The 23,232-nt window shown below is 39.0% G+C and overlaps 1 protein-coding gene across 1 annotated transcript in view; it reads right to left on the bottom strand.

Moving 5' to 3' along the window:
* Window positions 1-19,837, bottom strand: part of CCDC81 (coiled-coil domain containing 81) — a 66,493-nt gene extending 46,656 nt beyond the window's left edge. Inside the window, exons 1-3 of the mRNA XM_043990735.1 lie at window positions 19,330-19,837; window positions 4,715-4,776; window positions 2,017-2,173 (exon numbers count right to left, since the gene is read on the bottom strand). Coding sequence (XP_043846670.1) covers window positions 2,017-2,173; window positions 4,715-4,776; window positions 19,330-19,408 — 298 coding nt within the window. The 5' untranslated portion in view covers window positions 19,409-19,837. The remainder of the gene's footprint in view (window positions 1-2,016; window positions 2,174-4,714; window positions 4,777-19,329) is intronic.
* Window positions 19,838-23,232: the final 3,395 nt, after the last annotated feature.

Genomic DNA, 23,232 nt, shown 5'->3' with positions numbered 1-23,232 from the left:
CAAATTGTTTATTGTATGCTTGCTAAGGATTATACATGCAAAGTTTTTTAATATTAGCATCCTAATGATATCTGTCACTTAGCAGAGAATATTTCATTTTGCCTTTGCATCCCAAGCACCTAGCACAGTGGAAAGGGAGCAGGGAGAGAAGAGTATTTTATTTTAATAAACATTCATGAGGAAATTCAGCAATCAGCACCTTTTCTTAAAGTAAATATTCATTATGTGTATATATAAGTGTATATACACACATAGATTAAGTAAATATTCATTATATGTAAATATACATACACATATATGTATGTATGCAAGTCATCTTAGTAATCTGCAAAACATTGGCTTCTTTCATTTCTTAATCCTGAACCATATTTTTTAACTGTAGGGAATACAGCAAAATAGCCATTCTGGAAAGCAATTTGGAACTATGTAGCAAAAGTTACTAAACAGTGCACACCCTCTGACCCAACAACACAACTACTAGGCCTATACCCAAAGAGGTTAAGGGAAAAGGAAAAAAAGACTCACCTGGGTAAATTTACTTATAGCCGCTCTTTTATGGTGGTAAAGAACTAAAACTAAGGGGATACTCATCAATTGGGGAATTTTTGGAAAAAAATATGGTATAAGAATGTAGTAGGATACTATTGTGCTCTAAGAAATTATGCAAGGTATGATTTTAACTGATGCTGTATGAAGTAAGCTAAACCAGAACAATTTATACAATAAAAAAGTAAAGATAAACATCTTTGAAAGACTTAAGAACTCTGATCAATGCAATGACCATCCATAGTTCCAAAGAATCAATAATGAAGCATGCTCTTGATAGAGAGTTGATAAACTGATGATTCAGAAAGATATAGACATGTCCAATGCAGGAATTTGTTTCATTTCACCTATGCATATTTACTATGAAGACTTTGTATTTATTTTTCTTTTTTTCAATGTCTGACTATTAAAGGTGAACATACTGGTGGGGGCTCATAAGAAATAGTTTTAAAAGTATGGCTCTACAGCTGCAAGTGCTAGTTGGAGGCTATACTGGGGAGGTGGGACTGACCCAGGGAAGAGAAGTGACTTTTCCAAAAGTACATAAATAAGAGAACCAAGTCCATATTTACCTCTAATCACCATGTAGAATGTTACTTTGGAAAGAATGACTGAGAAAGCTTGGAACAGAAACAAGTTTTACAGACCACAATAGAAAGAGAAATAAACTGTCAGCTACAAATGACTAAAGGATCATGCACATTCTAATCTGGAAGAAACCAAGTGTCCCCAAGTATGTTAACTCTACTAAAGAATTCTTATAGGGGAGATAGCTGCTAACAATCTTTCCCAACCATCAAAGGGTTTAGCCCGGAGGCAATCATGCACCCAAGCACTGGGAAAAAGAATAAGGGGTAATTGCTGCAACTTACTTGAAAATTACACCTTTTAGGAATGGTGTGCCTGGTAGAAGAGATCATTCCTACAGGAAATATCTACAAAAACCACTCACAAGAGGAAGAGCTGTTGGGGACCATATACCTTTATCAGTTCCCACCCATCTAGCAAGGGGGGTGGAATACCTACAATACCTACAATCTTCAATATTAACATTTAAATGTATGGGCAGATTTATGAATATCATTAATTTCCCAAGAGGACTCAATCCCTGGCATATCTAACAAAATAAATGGCACCTACCATGGTAATTCCCTAATGTACTTATTCTGTAATGTGTTTTTGTTGTTAATTCTGTGGTTATCTTATCACCTAACAGACTGTTAGCTAGAACTGTTAACTATGATCTGTCTTCCCTAAAATTTGTATCTCCCCTGGTACATAACACATCATTCTCTATACCAAGTAGATGCTTACTAAATGTTTGCTGGTTAAATGAATAAGTGATGTGACAATCTGTAAGTTGGAGGAGACCAATAAAGCCAATGTTTACCACATTTTGCCCTTTCGTGTTTTTCCCTTTTTCTGTATCCAGTAAGGAAGTTGGCTTAATTAAACTTAAGAAACATTTACCAGGAGTAAATATTTTGTTTTGTTTGAGTCCATGCATTTGGGCAAACTTCTCAGCTATCACAAACACAGGCCTCTGAAGGAGAATAAACTTGTTGTTTCCCACATCGAGCCTTTGCCTTACAAAGGTGAAGGTTCCAAATCCCGGAATCTGGACCCCCTGGAACAAGAAGAGACAGCAAATGAGATGAGTGGAGGGGGTGACCTGAGAAGAGAAAAGCCTACAGTAGCCCTGCTACCAAGATTAGAATAAACCAATGGACCTGAACAAAGTTAGTCTGAACCAGAAAGAAATCAGGCTATGGAAAATAGGGCTCGTATACAATTACAGAATATCAGAGTTGGAAGAAACTTTAGATACTATCTAATCCAATCTCCTCATTTTCTAAAGGGGTAAAGAAGTTAGTAGCAAGTTAGCTTATATTGGGTGGTCTCTAAAATCTCCGCCAGCTCTAATAGCCTATGATTCCAAGGAAGAATTTTAATATACTTTAAATCCGTAGAACCTTTCCATGATTTCTCAACCCACTATCATTCATGACCATGATATACATTACTGCCATGACATCACAAGGTGGGTGCAAGGAAATGAGAAAATATGTTGGTACTCCACTTTTTTCCAACCTGTCTGTAAGGTTGGCATAGTTGTAGACAAGTGTGTGTCATTTGTTAATTCAATCATTCACAAATTTAAAGTAGAGAAGCTAAGGGATCCACAGACTCCCTGTTCCCTACTATTTCCAGACCCTCCAACTACTGCCATTACCTATTAGATCTCTTTTTCATACATTCTTCCAGCCTTCTTGCTTTCACAGAAACCCAGCTCTCCCAAGAATTCTCCATGCTCCTGGACACCCTCTTTAGTATTGCATTCATCTTCTCTCCTACCATGTCTCTACTCTGAGCCAGGAGGAATCCAGACTAGTCCTTAATCCTCATTTGCCACTTCTAGATGCTCCCTCTGCCACCATCACTCAGCCACTTCTCTTCCTTTGAGGTTTATTGCATCTACCTTTATCACATGTCCAAATCCTTGTTGTCATCATTCACCAGCCTGTACCTAAGGGGCCCAGCCTCCTAGAAAGGAGTCTGCCAAACTCCTAGAAAAATTGACCCTTGGGTCTTTTCCTCATTCACCTCCAAAACCCTTTGCCTTCTGTCTTCTGACCCTAAACACTACTGAAACTTCTCTCTCAAAGTTTACTAATGGATTCCCTGGACCTGTTCCCTTTTACAGCTAAACTGGATTTCACAGCTAGACTTGTTAGGTCTCTTCTATGTTGGATGTAATTTTTCCTGTTGGGTGAAAGAGAAAGAACTCTCAGCACAAAGTCAAAGGACCTCAATTTGAATCCTACAAGCTTCTAGATTGCCAAGCTTAAAGGCTTTTTCTCATCCTTCCTATTCTGACCCCCTACAAGGTTCTTGACATGGTTAGCCATTCATTCCTGAATATTTTCTTCTTCCTTGGCTTCCATAATAATGATGTCTTCCTTGTTCTCCTCCTACCTACCTTATCACTAATTCTTTTCAATGATTTCTGCTAGATTATCATCAATTTCACTTTGCTTTAGCATGTGTCTCCCCAAGTCTTTGCCCCATGTCCTCTTCTGTACATTTTCTCCCCATTTTCTCATGACCTCCCCTTCAGTTTAGTTCTCATATTGTATCATCAATACATAGAGAACTCCCAAATCTAAATTCACAGACTGAATTTTTCTCCTGAGCTCCAGTCTCATATTACCAACCATCTGCTGGACATCTCACCAAGATATGCCATCAGTACCTTAAAATCAACTTTCCACCCCAGCTACTAGTACAGAACTCTATACACAGCAACAAAAAAGTATTATTATTATTATTATTATTATTGGTCTACTAAAATATTGTGCTAAGTGCTTTACAAATATTATCTCATTTGATCCTCACAACCACATGAGTTGGGTGTTTTGTTATCGTCCCCATTTTACAGTTGGGAAAACTGAGACAGACACAGGTTAAGTGACTTAACCAGTCACACAACCAGTAAGTGTTTAAGACCAAATTTAAATTTGAGTATTTCTGACTCAAGGCCTGGCACTCTATCCACTAAGCCACCTAGCTGCTATTTTGGGTACTGCATTGGTAGGTACAGTAATAATTCTTTCTATAGAATCCAGACACACAAAAACTCATTGTCAGAATGGCCAAACTCACATCCTGTAATGACAAGGAATCAAAAAAAATTTAACTGCCTAAAACTATTACTTGAATTTTAAAGTCACAGGACTGGGAACTATGTGTTTCTAGAGTCCATTCCTTTGCCATTAGCCCAAACCATATGTAATTAGGTACCTTATCCATATGAATGGGGTGGGTAAGTAGGTGGAACAGTGGATTGAGTGCCAGGCCTGAAGTCAGGAAGGCTTATCTTCTTGAGTTCAGATCTGGCCTCAGATACTTCCTGGACATGTCACTTAATCCTGTTTGCCTCAGTTTCCCCTTCTGTAAAATGAGCTGGAGAAGGAAATGGCAAACCACTCAAGTATCTTTGCCAGGAATACACCAAATGGGGGTTCAATGAAGAGTCAGAGATAACTGAAAATTACTCAACAATAACAATCCATATGAAGCCAGTCCACCCACTATTTATCAATGATTTTTCTACTCTCACATTAAGTTGCTATCTGTAACACAAAGATGATGAAGATGTTAATCCTACCTTACGTAAGGATAGCTGCCGTTCAACAAATTCTGACACATTTGCCCAGATATTTGAAACTTCTGAAATGAGAGGGAAAATATAAAATATCATCTGTTACCATCTATTACTTATTAAATGTTTTCATGGGCTGAAATGCAGAATCAAATTAAAGGTTACAAAGGTCCTATTTATGTATGGTAAGCAGCAAAGTAGTTTAGTTGAGAGAAGCGGTTCTTCCAAAGTCAGAGACATTCCCCCCCCCCCATTCAGAGACTCCTTTGATGTGTATTGCTAGTAGTGTAACCTTGAACAAATTCTCTTACCTTCCCTGAGCTTCAGTCTCCAATCTGTAAAATGAAGCTGTTGGACTAGATCGCCTCTGTCTCCTTCTGGATCTATACTCCTTAAAATACTACAAGGAAACCTAGGGATCAGCTAGTGGTGCAGTAGATAAAGCACCAGCCCTGGATTCAAGAAGATCTAAGTTCAAATCCAGACTCAGATTACAAGCTGTGTGACCCTGGACAAGTCACTTACCCCTCAATGCCCCACTTTTTAAAAAAATGTTGAAAACTATCTCTACATGTAACTAAAAATAATAAAATACTTTGATGATTAATGTGTATTATATAGATATGATGTATATATATAAAGGATGTTTTAAAACATTGATCCATCAAAGACTTTTATGACTGGAAAAGAAAGAAATTGAGTCATTTGGTTTAATTCAATTTAATTAATTTTAAAAGCATTTATAAGTGCCTAAATGGAATTCCTAATGAAGCATGCACAGACCCCATCAATGTGCTCACAAGATATGCAAGAGAAGCCTTGTGGAAACTGTGGAGTATGCATTGATATTTTGTAACTGGTTCTAGTTGGAAACCAGAGTGAACTGGAGGCTCTTTGTAGGCTGAAACATTAAAAAGGCATAGCCTGCTTCTACCATTTTGCTTTTGCCTTTGTCCTTTGGGCTACTCTGTTCCTATTGCTGTGAATCTTTGATCCATGGCATCCAGTGAAACATCATGCTGTAGAGAAACCATTTGGCCCTGTGAAAGGACCCCAGTCCATGGCCTCTACATTTGTTCTTTTAGGTGAAGGATATTGGAGTCTCCAATCTCATGAGCTTCAAAAGGTACAGAGGGTGCCCCAGGAAACCATTTCAGAGTCTGGGTTCCAGAGTCAATGGCAGCATCAATGGCCAAGGAACAAGGAGTAATGTTTGGAAGTGACCTTTGTGACCTCAGACCAGTGATAGTTAAGACAAGGGCTATTTACCTCTGGACATGAACTTGGTGTAACCAATGTTGTGTAGAAACTGAACTAAGTTTTGAGCCTGTTTATACCCTAGAACTGATGCGGTTTAGGGGAGAATATGTCCCTAAGGTATGGGGAGTGGGAAATTCTTATATGTTTTTAATACCATATCTTTGAAATAAATATCAGTTTGTAAAAACTAGCTGATATGAATGGTTAAATAGAATGGGGGTGGTAATAATCCATCCCTAACAATGGGAGAAGGGATAGAAGGGACATGGCAGGGGAGAGGGGGAAGATGTTCAAGTCAATGGCAGTAGAGGAGAGACACACAACTTTAGGTCGACCTCCCACCCCTCCACAAAACTTTGCATAGACGTAGGAGCCTGGCTCTGGGAGAGAGAGTTAAGGTGTAATTTGATACACTATGGTACTATGATTACAGAGTAGATCAAACAGGCCCCAAACTCTCCCACTTTTAGGCCAAAAATTGTCTAAAGGCAGCACTAAATTAAATGATGACCAAAAACATCCAAAAAGAAATCCAGTAAACCCCTTCATCCAGCCCAGAACTATACAAAAATAGAGCCAGAAGATATAAATCCTCAATAAAGAATCTTCCCAGAAAACCCAGAATAAGTACAAATAAAGACAGAAGACCAACCAAAACTCCTCTTGGGAAAACCCCAGGAGTAATAGAGAAAACACTGGTGTATACAATAATCACACAGAGAACTGATCAAGGAAGTCTCAAAGGGACAAGGGTTACCTAATTCCCTAATCAGTGAAGTTCCAAAGAATACAGAAACCAGCTAGCTTCCTAGGATCTTTCAGAATCTTGATCAAGAAGACCCCAAGGGGAACAGAAGACTACCCAGAACCATGAAAAAAGAAATCCAAGTAGAGAAGGAGAAGTCCACACTGAATAAGAAAACATGGGGTGGGGGGGGGGAGAAAGGATAGAAGCCTACCCAACACCCTGAAGAAGGAAGCCTCAATGGGGAAAGAATACCACCCATCACTCTGAACAAGGGAACTCAGTAAGGGGAAGAGGATAGAAGACCACCTAGCACCCTGAACAAGAAAGTCTCAGGGAGAATAGCCCATCCAATGTTATGATCAAGAAAACCACAAGAAGCACGAAAGACTACCTAGTACCTGATCAAGGAAGATTCATGGCAAAAGAAGACCCTGAGCATGGACAACCAACTACAGAGCTCACACCAATTGCTCTGAGTGAAGATATGCCAAATAGAAACCAAGGAAAGTAAAGTCAGAATCAAACAGAACCTGGTTACCCAGCCTAAGAACCTGGATGTGGTGCTAAGTAACAGTTAGAGAAATAAGGCTAGAAAAATGAATACACTCAATAAAACACTGACAATAAAGAAATATTATGGATCCAGGAATGTTCAACATACAAAGAAGAAAAGAATAATGGTACATTATATATAAGCAAAACTTCAAAGCAAATCATAAATTTCACGCAAATATTAATGGAATGAAGCATTTATTAAGCACATATTATGGGCAAAACATTGTGCTAAACACTAGGTATACAAAGGGAAGATAGTCCCTGCCCTCAAGGAGCTCACGTTTTAATGGGGGAGACAATATACGTGGAAGGTTTTCAGCTGCAAATCACATGACAAAGTCCCATGATCCTTAGGATACAACAGCAAAGAAGATGTGAATGCTAATTCTTTAACCTCATTTCCACTGATAAAAATCATATTAGTTTCTGGTGCTAAACTATTTGACAGTGCCAAGTCCTTAGCTGACAAGAACTTTCCTTTATAGAAATGAAATGAAATAGAAAACTTCTATGCATTCCCTATGCAAAGACCAAAACTAAATAGATAATTTATGGGATGCAGCCCGAGCAGTTCTCAGGGGAAAATTTATATCCCTAACAGCTTATGTCAATAAAATAGAGAAAAAGCAGATCAATGCTTTGGGCATGCAACTAAAAAAACTAGAAAATGAACAAATTAAAAATCCCCAACTAAACACCAAATTGGAAATCTTGAAAATCAAAGGAGAAATTAATAAAATTGAAAGTAAGAAAACCATTGAATTAATAAAACTAGAAGCTGGTTTTATGAAAAAAACAATAAAATAGATAAACCATTGGTTAATTTGATCAAAAAAAAAGAAAGAAGAAAACCAAATTACTAGTATCAAAAATGAAAGGGGTATTTTGCCCAATTATATGCCAATAAATTTGACAATCTAAATGAAATGGATGAAAATCTACAAAAATTACCCAAATTAGCAGAAGAAGAAATAAAATATTTAAATAACCCAATTTTAGAAAAAAAGAAATTGAACAAGCCATCAATGAACTTCCTAAGAAAAAATCCCCAAGACCAGATGGATTCACAAGTGAATTCTACCAAACATTTAAAAAACAATTAATCGCAATACTATATAAATTATTTGAAAAAATAAGTGGAGTCCAACAAATTCCTTTTATGAAACAAATATGGTGCTGATACCCAAACCAGGAAGAGCCAAAACAGAGAAAGAAAACTAGAGACCAATCTCATTAATGAATGTTGATGCAAAAATTTTAAATAAAATGCTAGCAAATAGATTACAGAAATATATCACAAGGATCATACATTATGACCAGATGGGATTTATACCAGCAATGCAGGAATGGTTCAATATTAGGAAAATTATGAGCATAATTGAACATATCAATAACAAAAGCAAAAGAAATCATATGATTATCTCAATAGATGCAAAAAAAAGACCTTTGACAAAATACAGCACCCATTCCTATTAAAAGCACTAGAGAGTATAAGAATAAAAGGAACTTAGCTTAAAATGATCATTACCATTTATCTTTTGGGGGGGGCAGGGCAATGAGGTTTAAGTGACTTGTCCAGGGTCACACAAGCTAGTAAGTGTCAAGTGTCTGAGGCCAGATTTGAACTCAGGTCTTCCTGAATCCAAGGCCAGTGCTTTATCCTTTGTGCCACCTAGCTGCCCCAGTACTATTTATCTAAAACCATCTGCAAGCATTATCTGTAATGAGGATAACCTAAAAGTCTTCCCAATACAATCAGGGATGAAGCAAGGATGCCCATTATCACCTCTGTTATTTAATATTGTATTAGAAATGTTAGCTATAGCAATAAGAGAAGAAAAAGAAATAAAAGGAATTAGAATAGGTAATGAGGAAACAAAACTGTCACTCTTTGCAGATTATATGATGTTATACTTAGAAAATTCTAGATAATCAACTAAAAAGCTACTTGAAATTATTAACAACTTTAGCAAAGTTGCAGGATACAAAATAAACCCACATAAATCATCAGCATTTCTATATATTACCTATAAAGTCCAGCAAAAATTGATAGAAAGAGAAATTCCATTTAAAATAACTCGAGAGTCTACCTCCCAAGACAAACACAGCAACTATATGACCAGAACTACAAAACACTTTTCACAGAAATAAAGTCAGATCTAAACAATTAGAAAAACATTAATTACTCATGGGTAGGCAGAACCAATATAATAAAAATGACAATCCTACCTAAGATAATTTATTTATTTAGTGCTATGCCAATCAAACTATCAAAAAATATTTTATAGAGCTAGAAAAAATAATAACAAAATTCATCTGGAAAAACAAAAGTTCAAGGATATCATGTGTGGGGACCAATTTTTAATTGGGGAGTGCAAGCTAAGCGGCTCACCGCAATATTGGGGCAAGGAAGGAGACCGGCAGAATCCCTCAAAACAGAACAAGATTTATTTTAACAAGAATGAACTTAAAAACAAAACACAAACAGGATCAGTAGGATCAAGGGAAAGGAAATAAAATGGGGAAAGGAAAATTATAGTACCTGAAAAAATACCACCACCTAGGAATTAGCTGAAAATACGCAGCAGAATGCCTGTAGCTTTCCAGCTTCCACCTCAAATGCCCAATTCTCCTCCGCCAAACCTAGAAACTCCCCACACAGCCCCAGCCAATGGGATGGCTGCTCTGACAGTCACATGACTGCCCTCACTAGGCTTCCAATCAGTATAATTTTGCCAGGCCCATGTAGGCGTCGGCGAGTGGTGATGACATAAGGTGCCAGAGCCCTGGCAAAGGCTACAACCAGTGGGTGGAGCATGGTGTGGTTTGTGAAGCCCCAGGCCAGTGCGCGCTGAGGCATAAAAACCTCAAATAACAATTAAGTCTTTACACATGGGAATCAATAAAAAATACAAAAGAAGGTGGTCTAGCGGTATCAGATCTCAAACTGTATTATAAAGCAGTAATTATCAAAACAATCTGGTACTGGCTAAGAAATAGAGAGGTAGATCAGTGGAATAGAATAGATAGAAATTACACTATAGTAAATGACTATAGTAATCTAGTATACGATAAACCCAAAGATCTAAGCTTTTGGAACAAAAACTCATTATTTGACAAAAACTGCTGGGAAAACTGGAAAACAGTATGGCAGAAACTAGTTATAGATCAACATCCCACACTGTATACTGTTAAGGGCTAAAATTCTAGCTAAACTGTCTAAAATATCTAATGAGTGGTCGCCAATAAATTATAAGCTTTAGCAAGAGTTAGGCTTTTAAGCATTTATTAAGGAGAATAAGAATTTAGTAAAGAGAGAAGAAAAGGCCTAGATTCCTATCAAAGAGAGAGTGCATTTCTAGCTCCCTTCTCCACCAGCGTCCCCAGGAAAAGAGAGCGAGTCAGAGCACCTGGCTCCCCCTTCTTCCTCCCACCAGCAAACATCCCTTCCTGATGACAAAGAAAAGACCCATGGTCTTGCCCTCAGAGGCATTCACCTCATGGTGCAGCTTTTCTACAATAAGTCTCCAGCAGGTGGTGTCATTCCAGTCATTACTATACTAAAATAAGATCAAAATGGGTACATGATTTACACATAAAGGATGATACCATACGCAAATTAAGGGAGTGTGGAATTGCTTATCTCTCAGATTTATGGGCAGTGGAAGAATTTAGGGCAAAAGAAGATAAAATAAAATAAAATGTAAAATAGATCATTTTGATTATATAAAATTTAAAAGCTTTTGCACAAACAAAACTAATGTAACGAATATTACAAGGGAAGTAGAAAACTAAGAAATATCTCTGATAAAGGCCTCATTTCTCAAATATATAGAGAACTGAGTCAAATTTCTAAAAATACAAGTCATTCTCCAATTGATAAGTGGTCAAAAGATGTGAATGGGCAATTTTCTTTGGTTTTTTTGGTTTGTTTTGGTTTTTTTGTGGAGCAATGGGGGTTAAGTGACTTGCCCAGGGTCACACAGCTAGTAAGTGTCAAGTGTCCGAGGTCGGATTTGAACTCAGGTACTCCTGAATCCAGGGCCGGTGCTTTGTCCACTGCGCCACCTAGCTGCCCCGTGAATGGGCAATTTTCAAAGAAATCAAAGCTATCTATAATCATATGAAAAAATGCTCTAGATCATTATTTATCAGAGAAATGCAAAGTAAAATAACTCTGAGGTATCACCTCACACCTATCAGAGTGGCAAATATAATAGAAAACAGAAAATATTGGATGTTGGAGGGGATGTGGGAAAGCTGGGATGCTAATCCACTGTTGGTGGAGTTGTGAAAAGATCCAACCATTCTGGAGAGCAATTTGGAACTATGCCCAAAGGGCTACAGAACTTTACATACCCTTTGATCCAGCAATACCACTGCTAGGTTTATATCCCAAAGACATCCCGAAAAGGAGAAAAAGCCCTATTTGTACAAAAATATTTATAGCAGTTCTTTTTGTGGTGGCTAAGAATTGGAAATCAAAGGAATGCCCATCAATTGGGGAATGGCTAAACAAACTGTGGTATATGATGGTGATAGAATATTATTATGCTATAAGAAATGACAAGCAGGATAATTTCAGAAAGGCTTGTAAAGACATGTGTGAAATGATGTATTGTGAAGTGAACAGAACCAAAGGAACATTGTACACAGACAACAATATTGTTTGATGAACTGTGAATGACTTGACTATTTTCAACAATACAATGATCCAAGACAATCCCAAAGGACTATTGATGAAACATACTATCCACCTTCAAATAAAGAATTGATATTGATGGAACAGACTGAAGCATGCTATTTTTCATTTTCTTTCATTTTTGTTTCTTTCTTTCTTTTTTTTTTTTTGCTGGGCAATTAGGGTTAAGTGACTTGCCCAAGGTCACACAGCTAGTATGTGCCAAGTGTCTGAGATCAGATTTGAACTCAGGTCCTCCTGAATCCAGGACCAGTGCTTTATCCACTTTGCCACCTAGTTGCCCCATTTTTGTTTCTTTTAATCAAGTTTGTTTGTACAAAATGACTAATATGGTAATGTTTTTACATAACCATACATGTATAGCCCATTATCTGATTGTCACCTCAGGGAGGGGAGAGGAGAGGGAGGGAGAGAGGAATAAAAATTGAAACCCCAAACTATAAATAAAAAAGTTTATTATTTAAAAAAACTAAATAAAATAAATAAAATGTAAAAAAACTTTGAAACACAACACAAGAATCAAGAGAAACATAAAAGGTAAAGTACTCTTACCATGATAAAGTGTTTATATTCTAGTAGGAGAAGAAGAAACAAGCATCTCCTTTAAAGGTTAATAAGTTCAAGAGATTTCAAGGGAATAAATAATTCTGAGGGGCTTAGAGTAGTTTTATGTTTTAATGGCATTAAGAGGGAAAAAAGACAAAAAGGGAATGAAAAAGGAATGCACTAGGGAAGAATGCACTATACTCAGAATGCACAAGAAAACTATACAAATGTGGAAGAAGAATTGGAGGAGGCAGGCTACATATGACCCCCACTTTCATACAAATACTTTCATAGGATTGATTATACATAGAGAAGGACAGAGCTTGATATATAAATACATTAAACTCATGAAGGAATCAGGTGGAAACAGGAAAAGCTAAGAGGACTGACAGAAGGTAAATTGAGGAAAGGGATTAGTCATAAGAAGGAAGAAAGGAAGGAAGGAAGGAAGGGGGAAGGAAGGGAGGGAGGGAGGGAGGAAGGAAAGGAGGAAGGAAGGAAGAGAGGAAGGAAGGAAGGGAAGAAGGGAGGAAGGAAGGAATCTTCATGCGCCTGGACTATTACCATAGCTCTATGGTTAGACTCTGCCTCCAGTTTATTCCCACTCTAATCCATTCTCTACTCTGCTGCTGAAGTAATTTAACTAAAGTATGGATCTGACCAAGTCATCTTGCCACTTTAAAAATTCCAGTGACTGCCTGCCTATTACCTCTAGGGTCAAATATAAAACCACTTGTTTGGCATTTAGAGAGCTTCAAACTTGCCTCTTCCTATCTTTTTCCAGGCTACTTATATTTTATTCCTCTCTACTCATTCGGTGATCCAGCTACACTGACTTCTTTACTGTCCCTCATTTATGACCTTCCATCTCCCAACTGTCTGACTTTGCCCTGGCCGTCACCCAAACCTGGAATGTTCTCCCTCCTTACCTCTGTTCTCGTGGCTTTCCTAGTTTCAAGGCTCAGCTCAAATCCCACCTTCTGCAGAAGACTCTTCCCTACCCTCTGGTCACCATCCATAATCTCTTACAATACCATGCATTATCTCTTATATGTATATATAAGTATGTGTACATAGTTATGTTGTCTTTCTCCTTAGGATGTGAGCTCCCTGAGGACAGGGGCTGTGCTTTTACCTTTCTGTGCATCCCCAGCACCTTAGGACAGTCCCTGGGACATAGTAAGTGCTCAATAAATGCTTACAGACTGAATAATTCATCACGGAGAACTAGGTGAGAAAAAGAGTATTAGGATGCAAGAATAATTCCATAAAATATAAATCACTAATGTTCAGTACAGTCCTTTTTTCTCAACATTCTCTTCATTGTGAAGAAAAAAAGCAGCATCAAAGAGAGGGGAAAGCATAGAAAGATAGGATCAAGGCATGCTGATAAATGTTTAACAACTCCTCTCCAAAAAAAAAAAATGAATGATGCACTTTTCAAGTTTAATCTGCATTATTAACATATTTACCACCAGTTTCTTAAGTAGAAACAATAAAAAGGAAAGCCCTGATTTGTAACATTTGCCAATCTCTGAAGGCACAAAGCCTTACACCGGAAGTTTAACTATTGGCTCTTGTGAGCCTGTAGAAACTGGTTCCAGGACACCCCCTGGGTAGGATGTACAATTAATCATAATGTTGAATGTGAATAGGATGGGCTCACCCATAAAAGAAGAGAGCAAAGTAGATTTGAAAGCAGAATAAATTCAACAATATACTTTTATATTTTTAAAACACACACGCTAAACAGAAAGATACAAAGTTAAAATAAGAGGCTGGATCCTACCTTGTTTCAAGCAAACTCAGAAAAGCAGGAGTAGTAACCATAATCTCAGACAATCTCAGATAAAATTAGAGTAGATTAAAAGGGATAAACATGGAAACCATTTCACTTAAAGCCAACATAAACAATGAATATCAATATTTGATACATGTGCTAAACATCATCTAAATATTTAAAGGAAAAGTTAATCTACTATCAGAAAAAAGACAGCAAAACTACAATGGTTAGAGGAATCAGATCTAGATAAATCTAACCCTAATGATGAAGCATACTATTCACCTCCAGAGAAAGAATTGATATTGATTGAACACAGACTGAATGCTTTTTTTTTTCCTTTTTCTTTTATTCAAGACTTCTACAAAATGACTAATATGGAAATGTTTTACATAATTGCAAACCTATAACCTATGTCTACTTACTGCCTCAGGGAGTGGGATGGGGAAGGAGAGGGAGGGATAGAATTTGGGACTAAAAATTTTAAATAAAAATGATTTTTAAAAAGAAAATAAAGAGTTCTGTAGTATTTTAAAATATTAAGCTTTTGATTTTTCAGTTTGTATTTGAATTTCTGAAATATACCAATGTAACAGTTTGCCAACTTACATCATAGAAAGTTAAATGATGATGGAGTCAATGCTAATTTAGAAAAGCACTCAGCCCTAGTTTCTATGTCTACTTTGGTGAATATTATTAAATCTTTAACCAGAAAGACTCCTTTACAAAGTCAGATTCTCTTAGTTTTTTTTTTTAAGATTATTCCTTTAAGGGGGCAGCTAGGTGGCACAGTGGATAAGATACTGGCCCTGGATTCAGGAAGACCTGAATTCAAATCCACACTTGACACTTACTAGCTGTGTGACCCTGGGCAAGTCACTTAACCCTCATTGCCCTGCCCCTCCCCCTAAAAAAGATTATTCCTTCAGCTTGTTGTTAGCAGTGTTTATGTCAGGTATAGATAGAAACAGCAAGGGGTATTTAAAATTGAAATTCTCTGATGTTTCAAGTGAATTATAGGTTCCTAATTTACTGTTGTCAGAACTACAAAGTTTGAGCTGGTTTTAACTAATTACTGGAGAAGTAATGTTTAAGAGATTGTAGTAAAGTATACAGAGATCTGTTTTGTAAAAGACTAGCAAGAACAACCAAGTACTTCAGAACCAGAGAAGAAAACCTACCAAGGAGATCACTTTGGAGCTGCCCTGCTGACTTATAAGATGCTCCCAGGCCAGACCAGGCTACCTGGAACATCTGAGATCCAAGTTGAATTGGGCTGACAAACTGAACTGAAGCCAGATTTGAACTCAGGAAGAAGAGTCTTCCTGACTTCAGGCCCACCACTCTATCCACTGTACCACTTAGCTGCCTTGTGCACTAGCAACTAATAAAGGAAGGAATTTTTTCATTCTTGTCTTTGTACTTCACACATAGTAGATACTTAATAAACATTTGTTGAATTGAATAAAAAATACTCGTCTGGCTTGCTGTCCAAAAGTCTAGGCCACTATTTCTCATCTGCACTCAGACAATGGGCACTTCTTAAGTCTCATTAGAGAAGAAGGTCGGGTGGTCATTGCTAGCCCCCATAACCAAACTTCCAACCAACCATGTTGTTTCCTGCATTTTAGCTCTTTAACCAATCATGTTGCCCTTAATTCCATGATGTCATCTACCCTTCTTTATTCTTTGTTCTGCATTTCCCAAAATCCTATATAAGGGGAATTGTCCTTTTGGACATTTTATTTGCCGTTAGTAGAGGCAAGCCATGGACCCACTTATTGACAGGTAGGGTGCCCTGCTAATAAATGTTATCTTAACACAGAGATCTGCCTCAGTCTACCCTTTTGTTAAAATCTCAATTAAGACAACACTTTTCAGAATACAATGGTGGTTATGACAAAATCAAACCAACCAGAGTAAGTCACTCAGAATCACTATCCCCAGAAGAACAGTCCTTGATTATGTCTTTTATATACAGTTCTTCCATTTTTTTTTGTGAAGCAATTGGGGTTAAGTGACTTGCCCAGGGTCACACAGCTAGTAAGTGTTAAGTGTCTGAGGCTGGATTTGAACTCAGGTACTCCTGACTCCAGGGCCGGTGCTCTATCCACTGCACCAGCTAGCTGCCCCACAGTTCTTCCATTTTGAATATGTCTCCATACCACAGAGTCACAAGTTGAGAGCCAGAGCCACTATCTAGTCCAAGTCCCTCATTTTACAGTAAAGAAAACTTGGACCCGAGAAGGATAAAGTAAACAGGCCTCCTGTATTCCTTCCTCCTCAATCCTATCTTGATCCAAAACAGGCCTCCATAACATCTCCCAAACTTTTCCAAAACATGCTGTTATATACCACTGCTCTTTTTGTTCCCCCTTAGAATGCAAGGCCCTTGAGAGCAACAAAGGTCTAGCTTACTTTTATTTGTATGCCCAGAGCTTACACGTGCTGATTTTTTTTCCTCTTTAAAAAAATACTATTTGTTATATGGGATGACTCTCGGGGAGGGGAAGGGAAAGAGATATTGGGGATAACTATGACCTCACCCCCCAAAAAAGAGAGAATAACTTATTAAAAACTTATTTAAAAAAGAAGGAGGAGGAGGCATGGGGCACACACTGTGTGCTTAGTATAGAAATATGCTTGGGCCTGGAGGTTAAAGCAGAAACACCTTCCCTACTTAATCTCAGGAAACTTTTCTTCTTCTTCTTCTTCTTTTTTTTTTTTTTAGTGAGGCAATTGGGGTTAAGTGACTTGCCCAGGGTCACACAGCTAGTTAAGTGTCAAGTGTCTGAGGCCAAATTTGAATTCAGGTCCTCTTGACTCCAGGACCTGTGCTCTATCCACTGTGCCACCTAGCTGCCCCAAAACTTTTTTCTTAAACTTAGAAAGATATCAGGGCACTCTGATCAAAGGGAAAAGATGGGCAATGTAATGAGATTTATTTGACTTGTTTTGCTGAAATCTGGAGTTCCTTCCCTACACTAACACCCCTCTCCTTGGGATAGTGGGAGGGATAGTATGCATGAATGAGAAGGGAATGAGGTGAGCAAGCAGATTTAAAAAGTATTTAATGATTATCCTTTTTTAATTGATCCATTTCTATTAAAAACTCTACTAATTTATCCTCATTAATGCTTTCTGTTTGACCATTTAAAATTTTTTAATTAGTAAGCATTTATTTTCTTTACTTCTCACCTACTTCAACCTCCAGTTGAAAAATGGAAAAAGAAAACCCATGTAACAAAGATGCATACTCAAGCAAAATAAATTCTTCCATTGGCCACTGATGATTATTTTAAAAGAAAAGGATGGGAAAGGGAGTTAAGAGACAGGGCCAGGAAATGTAGATGGCTACTATGTAACACACAAGTAGAAGAAGCCATGCAGGAAAGGACTCATTCTAATGTGCTTTTTAATAAGCATGTATTTTTTATTCAATTCAACAAATGTTTATTAAGTACTATGTGTGAAGTGCAAAGACAAGAATGAAAAAATTCCTTCCTTTATTAGTTGCTAGTGCACAAGGCAGCTAAGTGGTACAGTGGATAGAGTGGTGGGCCTGAAGTCAGGAACTCTTCTTCCTGAGTTCAAATCTGGCCTCAGACATTTACTAGCTGTGTGACTCTGGGCAAGTCACTTTACCCCTGTTTGCCTCGGTTTTCTCATCTGTAAAATGACCTGGAGAAGGAAATGGCAAACCACTCCAGTATCTTTGCCAAGAAAAGCACAAATGGGGTCACAAAGAGTCAGACATGACTGAACAAGTAAGTACAAAGGAAGGAGGCCCAATGCCCAAACCATACCTGTGGCACACAAATACTTTGCCCAAGTTGGGAAAGAAAGAAGGGGAAGAGCAGTAGTAGTAGTATCTTAATTACCCTTTCTTGATTTTCATATTTTTTTTGTTTTAGTGCTATATCATCCTTCCCTGATTTTTTAAATATCCCAGTTAATGTAAATACTTGTTCAAAGAATTTTCTTGCTGATATCATCATTCCTGTGAGGTAGTATATATTTCAATGCATGTGTGTAATAATATTGTCTCCATTTCATAAACAAAACTGAGGCAAGAAAAAGTCAAGTGGGTTGACATTGACTTAATTAGAACTCAAGTCTTTGGTATATGTGATATGGTTTTCTATTTCTAAGAGGTGGGGACCTCTCCCAAACCTACACCTACACAATCATTACCTCTTATCATATCTCAGCTCAATCAAAAATTAATTGATCAACCACAAGCACTTATTAAGCACCCAGTAGACATTAAACAGCACTACTCTGACAAAAAGGATCAGTGGATCATAGATTCAGAATCTGAAGGATCCTTGGGAGGTAGACAGCCATTTTCCCAAGGGTGGAGCCATTTGGAATTTCACTACCAGAAATAATTAAAAGTATTTTCTCCCAGGTATCCTCCTATTGACTTTCAGAGGAGTCTTTCCACCACCCAAATGCAACCTCTTAACCACAAATAGTATTCTTCTCCGAAGAAGGACAATAGAAGCCATAGAAATGAGAAGCAAACAGACATAGGGGGTGCAAAGAAGAAAGAAAGGCCCCATCCTGAAGCACAGAAACCACCATATAGAGCCAGCCACGCCATTTACTATCTGTGACCGTAAACTAATTGCTCTGGGCTCGATTTCTCGACTGTAAAATAAGAGAGCTGGACATGAACCCAAGGTCCCCTCCCATGCTAAAACTCTGTGATTCTACAGCCCCTGTCTGAATCAGAGTCCAGCCATGGGCACCCTTCCAAGTATTATCTGAGGAGGGATCTAAGGTGTTCTTAACTCCCCCCAAAAGGACCCATATAGATTACAGCCAATTTCAAAGCAAGATCCTATCCCAAGAACCACGTATCTCCTGTTTACAATCTGGGAAATTCTTGTTTCCAGACCAAATGCCCCTTCCACCACCACCATCCATTCATCCATCCATTTATCCATTCCTTCTTCCCGAGCCACTTAAGATTCATAGTTGAGATAGCCAGCCAAACCCACCCCTGTAAGCTTCAGACATCTTACCATCCTGAGACAGCGAGGGCAGGGTGGGGAACACCTGTTTTCCTAATTCGAGGAGGGCTGGGTGGATGGTATCCAACATCTTGACTTCCGAATTCCTTTAACAGTGCGGTGACTTCTTGAGTTTGGATTTTGATGCTTGAATTTTTTTTTCTTTGTGACTTTTTGTACCTTTTTTTTTTTGCTTTATTTTGATATATTGTGTTTAGAATTAATTCTCACGCCCCCTGGGCACCTCCAGGGCACCACTTCTTTCTCCTTGAGTTCCCTTTTTCTCTCTGTACTTGCTTTTGCTAGCTCGCTTTCTCTCACTCTCACTCTCTCACTCTCACTCTTTTATCTCTCTACTATTTTTTGGTTTTGCTTCTCTTCTTAAATGATATTTCTTCCGGCACCGTGCCTCTTTCCCTGTCCCCTGGCGGGGAGGGGGTCCCCTAGCTAGACGCCCTAGGGCTTCCTAAGGGCGCGGTGGCAGCGCAGCCTCAGCCCTGGCTAAGCTAGAAGAGAGGTGGCTGGGTGTGTGCGTGCGGGAGAAGGGGGTGGCGTGGCGGGGATGAGAGGGGGAGACTCCGGGACCTCAGAGCGCGGGGGCTGGAGGTGAACCGTCTCCGCGTTGCTAGGACGCTCCGGCCGCTTTCGCTGTTGCTGGGAGACGAGTCACAATAGGGGATCCGGCCCCCCACCCTCAGCCCCTCCCCCTCCTCTCCAGTCGGTCTGCGGAAGGGTCAAGCCGGGACCGCCCCTAGGAACTGACGGCGGGAGGCGCTGGGCTCGGAGTTGGCATGCTGTGGCCAGTATCTCGTCCCTCTTCACTACTAAAGGATGTTCGAGCCACGGAATTAAATATTCCCCAGGCCCCAGGAGCTGGGGTAGAGCAGGGGGGTTTTGGTTTTTAGTTTGCGCTCTTGGGTGACTCTTTGCGATGGAACTGCAGTGTTATTGCTTCCTCCCAAGGCATGAATGGGGGGGGGGGGGGATGGTGAAACATTGGCCAATGCTCCAGGATTTCCAAGGGGGAACAGGCTTTTCGAAACTCTTACCTAGCTGTGTGACCCTGGGCAAGTCATTTAACCCTCATTGCCTCGCGAAAACAACAACAACAAAAAAAAAACTCAATCTAGGAAAAACAAAGACTGAGAGGAAATACTTTTCTTTATACTTTCTCACTTCTAATAGCGCTTTCAAGTTTACAAAGCGCTTTCCCCACTAGAACCCTGTGAAGTGAGTAGGGTAAGTGGTATTCTCCCCATTTCTCTGGCTTAGAAGAGTAAAGCGGGTTGCCCGGAGTCACAGAGTAGGTACAAGTGTCAGAGCTGGGACACGGGTACACGGCTTCTGACTGCAAGCCCAGCACTCTTTCCACTGTCCCGACGGCTTTTGACTCCCTCCCCCCACTCCCACCCCCACCCCCCTTGATTTGATTTGTTTGTTTCCCTTGGTTTGGTTGTTTTGGTTTTTTTTTTTTTTTGCTTCTGGTTTGGGGCCAGACTTGTGATTTCACTGGATAGGAAACCCGCAGTGAGGAAACTCCCTCTACCAATGCAGATAGGCACCTTCTCTGCAATTTCTATCGATCAAGAAATATTAAGACCTGTTATGTTCCTGGCACTTTGCTAGGTGATAGGCATACAGGTACAAAGAACAAACGGGACAGGCTCTACCCGCAAGGATCTTCCATTCTAACGAGGGAACCAATCTGTCCCTATACGTGTGTATATATAAATACATACCTGTATATAGGTGTATATAAGCAAAAAGTTAATAAATAAAAATACACATAAAGTAATTAAATACAAGATAGTGGGAGGGCACTAGCAGGTGAAAGGATCGAGAAAGGTTTCCTGCTGAAGATGGTCCTTGAGCAGCGTCTCGAAGGAAAAGAGGGAGTCAGAGTTAAGGTGTTTTCCAGGCAGTTGAGAGAGGGTACAGAGCTATGGGAGGTTGAGTACCGCGTGTAAGAAGGTGGGGAGGTCTGGTTGGTCGGATGGAAAAGCGTGGGAGCGAGAGGCTGGGGCTAGGTTGTATGTGGCTTTTAAAAACTAAACAGAAGAGTTTATATTTTACCCTTGAGGCAATAGGAAGCCACTTGAGTTGACTGAGTAGGGGAGTCGGATGGCCAGATCTGCACTTAAAGAAAATTACTTTCACGGCTGCAAAAGTAGGATGCATTGAAGTGGTGAGAGATTTGAAGTATCAGTTGCAGTAATAATGTAGGTGAGAGGTGATGGGATAAGAGAGATGGAGCCTGTACTAAAATGGTAGGTGTGGGAGGGGAGAGAATAGGGGTCAGATGCGAGAGATGTAGTAGTAAGTAGAAACGGCAGGATTTGGCAATTGATTGAATATGTGGAGTGAGAATGAGGAGTTGATGATAATACCGGGGTTTCCCGTTAGCGTTGCCTGGGAGGCTGAGAGCTTGACCACAGTCACACACAGCAGGTCAATGTGACTCGGGTTGTGTCAGAAATGAAGTTTGAAACCTGGTCTTCTTAACTCTTTTTTGTTTTTGTTTTTGGTGAGGCAATTGGGGTTAAGTGACTTGCCTAGGATCTCACAGCTAGTAAGAGTTAAGTGTCTGAGGTCAGATTTGAACTCAGGTCCTCCTGATTCCAGGGCCGGTGCTCTATCCACTGTGCCACCTAGCTGCCCCCTTCTTAACTCTTAGAACAACTCTCTATTCACTAGGCCAGGCTGGTTAGATTAACAATGTTTAGATTTGTAGTTTCACTTGATTATCCATATTTGTTACAAGAATTTTCTTCATGGGGGTGGAGGGTGAGAGATGAGGCAAAAGAAAATAGATTTTTGTTCATTGAAAACACTTAAAGAAATCCTCAGATTTATATTGTTAGAAATTTATAAAAACCATGAAGTTCCTGGGGGTAGAATTAAAGATGACTTTTTGCATCAAACTCACTCAGACAAAATGTATACAAAGGTAGATAAGATAGGATTCCAAGCTCTCTGGAAGTTTGTAAACCTAGTTGAGGAGATGACAGTAGACCTGAATAATTAAGCAGCATGGCACCAAAGAAGAGATATGAAAACATAGACCCACCCCACCCCTTTGCAGAGCTGGAAGGTCTATAGATGTGGAACACTGTATATCCTTCCAGACTCTTTTTTTTTTTTAATAGATTGATAGGTTTTGTTGATTTTTTTTTACTCTTCTTTTTATGTTCTTTAAATTTGTGTTTGTGGGCAGCTAGGTGGCACAGTGGATAGAGCACTCGCTCTGGATTCAGGAGGACCTAAGTTCAAATCTGGCCTCAGACACTTGACACTTACTAGCTGTGTGACCCTGGGCAAGTCACTTAAGCCCAATTGCCTCACTAAAAATAATAATAATCATAATAATAATAATAAACTAAATTTGTATTTGTTACATGGGGTAGCTCTCTGGAAGGGGAGAAAGAAATACCAGAAGAAATTCTGAGGAAATAAAAAATATCAGAAAAAAATTAAGTTAAGCAACAATGCATGGCAGTATATAATGTGCTAGCAGTTGCAGCTGAAGGAAGATATGCACACTGTTGGTGCTATATTGATCATGGAATCAAATTTCAAGCTAGAAAGGATTATAAAAGCCATCGAGTCCCAAACACTCTTTTTACAGTTGAGGAAACTGAGCCACAGAGAGGTAAAATAACTTGGACAAGGTCAAAGAGCTAGTCAGTCACTATTTGAGGTAGCATTTGAGTTTCAGGTCTTCCTGAATTCAAATCTAGTGCTATATCCATTATACGGTGAGTTGGTCCAATCATTCTGGAAAACAATTTGTGATTATGTGGAAAAAAAAAAGTTGTGAGAAAAGTTATGTGAATTATGTGAGAAAACCTGTCCATGCCCTTTGAAGCATCAATTTCACAAATGGATATCAATGATAAAGGTCCCTCTATACCACCA

This window comes from Dromiciops gliroides, chromosome 3, assembly GCF_019393635.1.
Source record: "Dromiciops gliroides isolate mDroGli1 chromosome 3, mDroGli1.pri, whole genome shotgun sequence".
Lineage (NCBI taxonomy): Eukaryota > Metazoa > Chordata > Mammalia > Microbiotheria > Microbiotheriidae > Dromiciops > Dromiciops gliroides.
The sequence above is the reverse complement of the archived record's forward strand: the minus strand, read 5'-3'. Positions and strand labels throughout refer to the sequence as shown.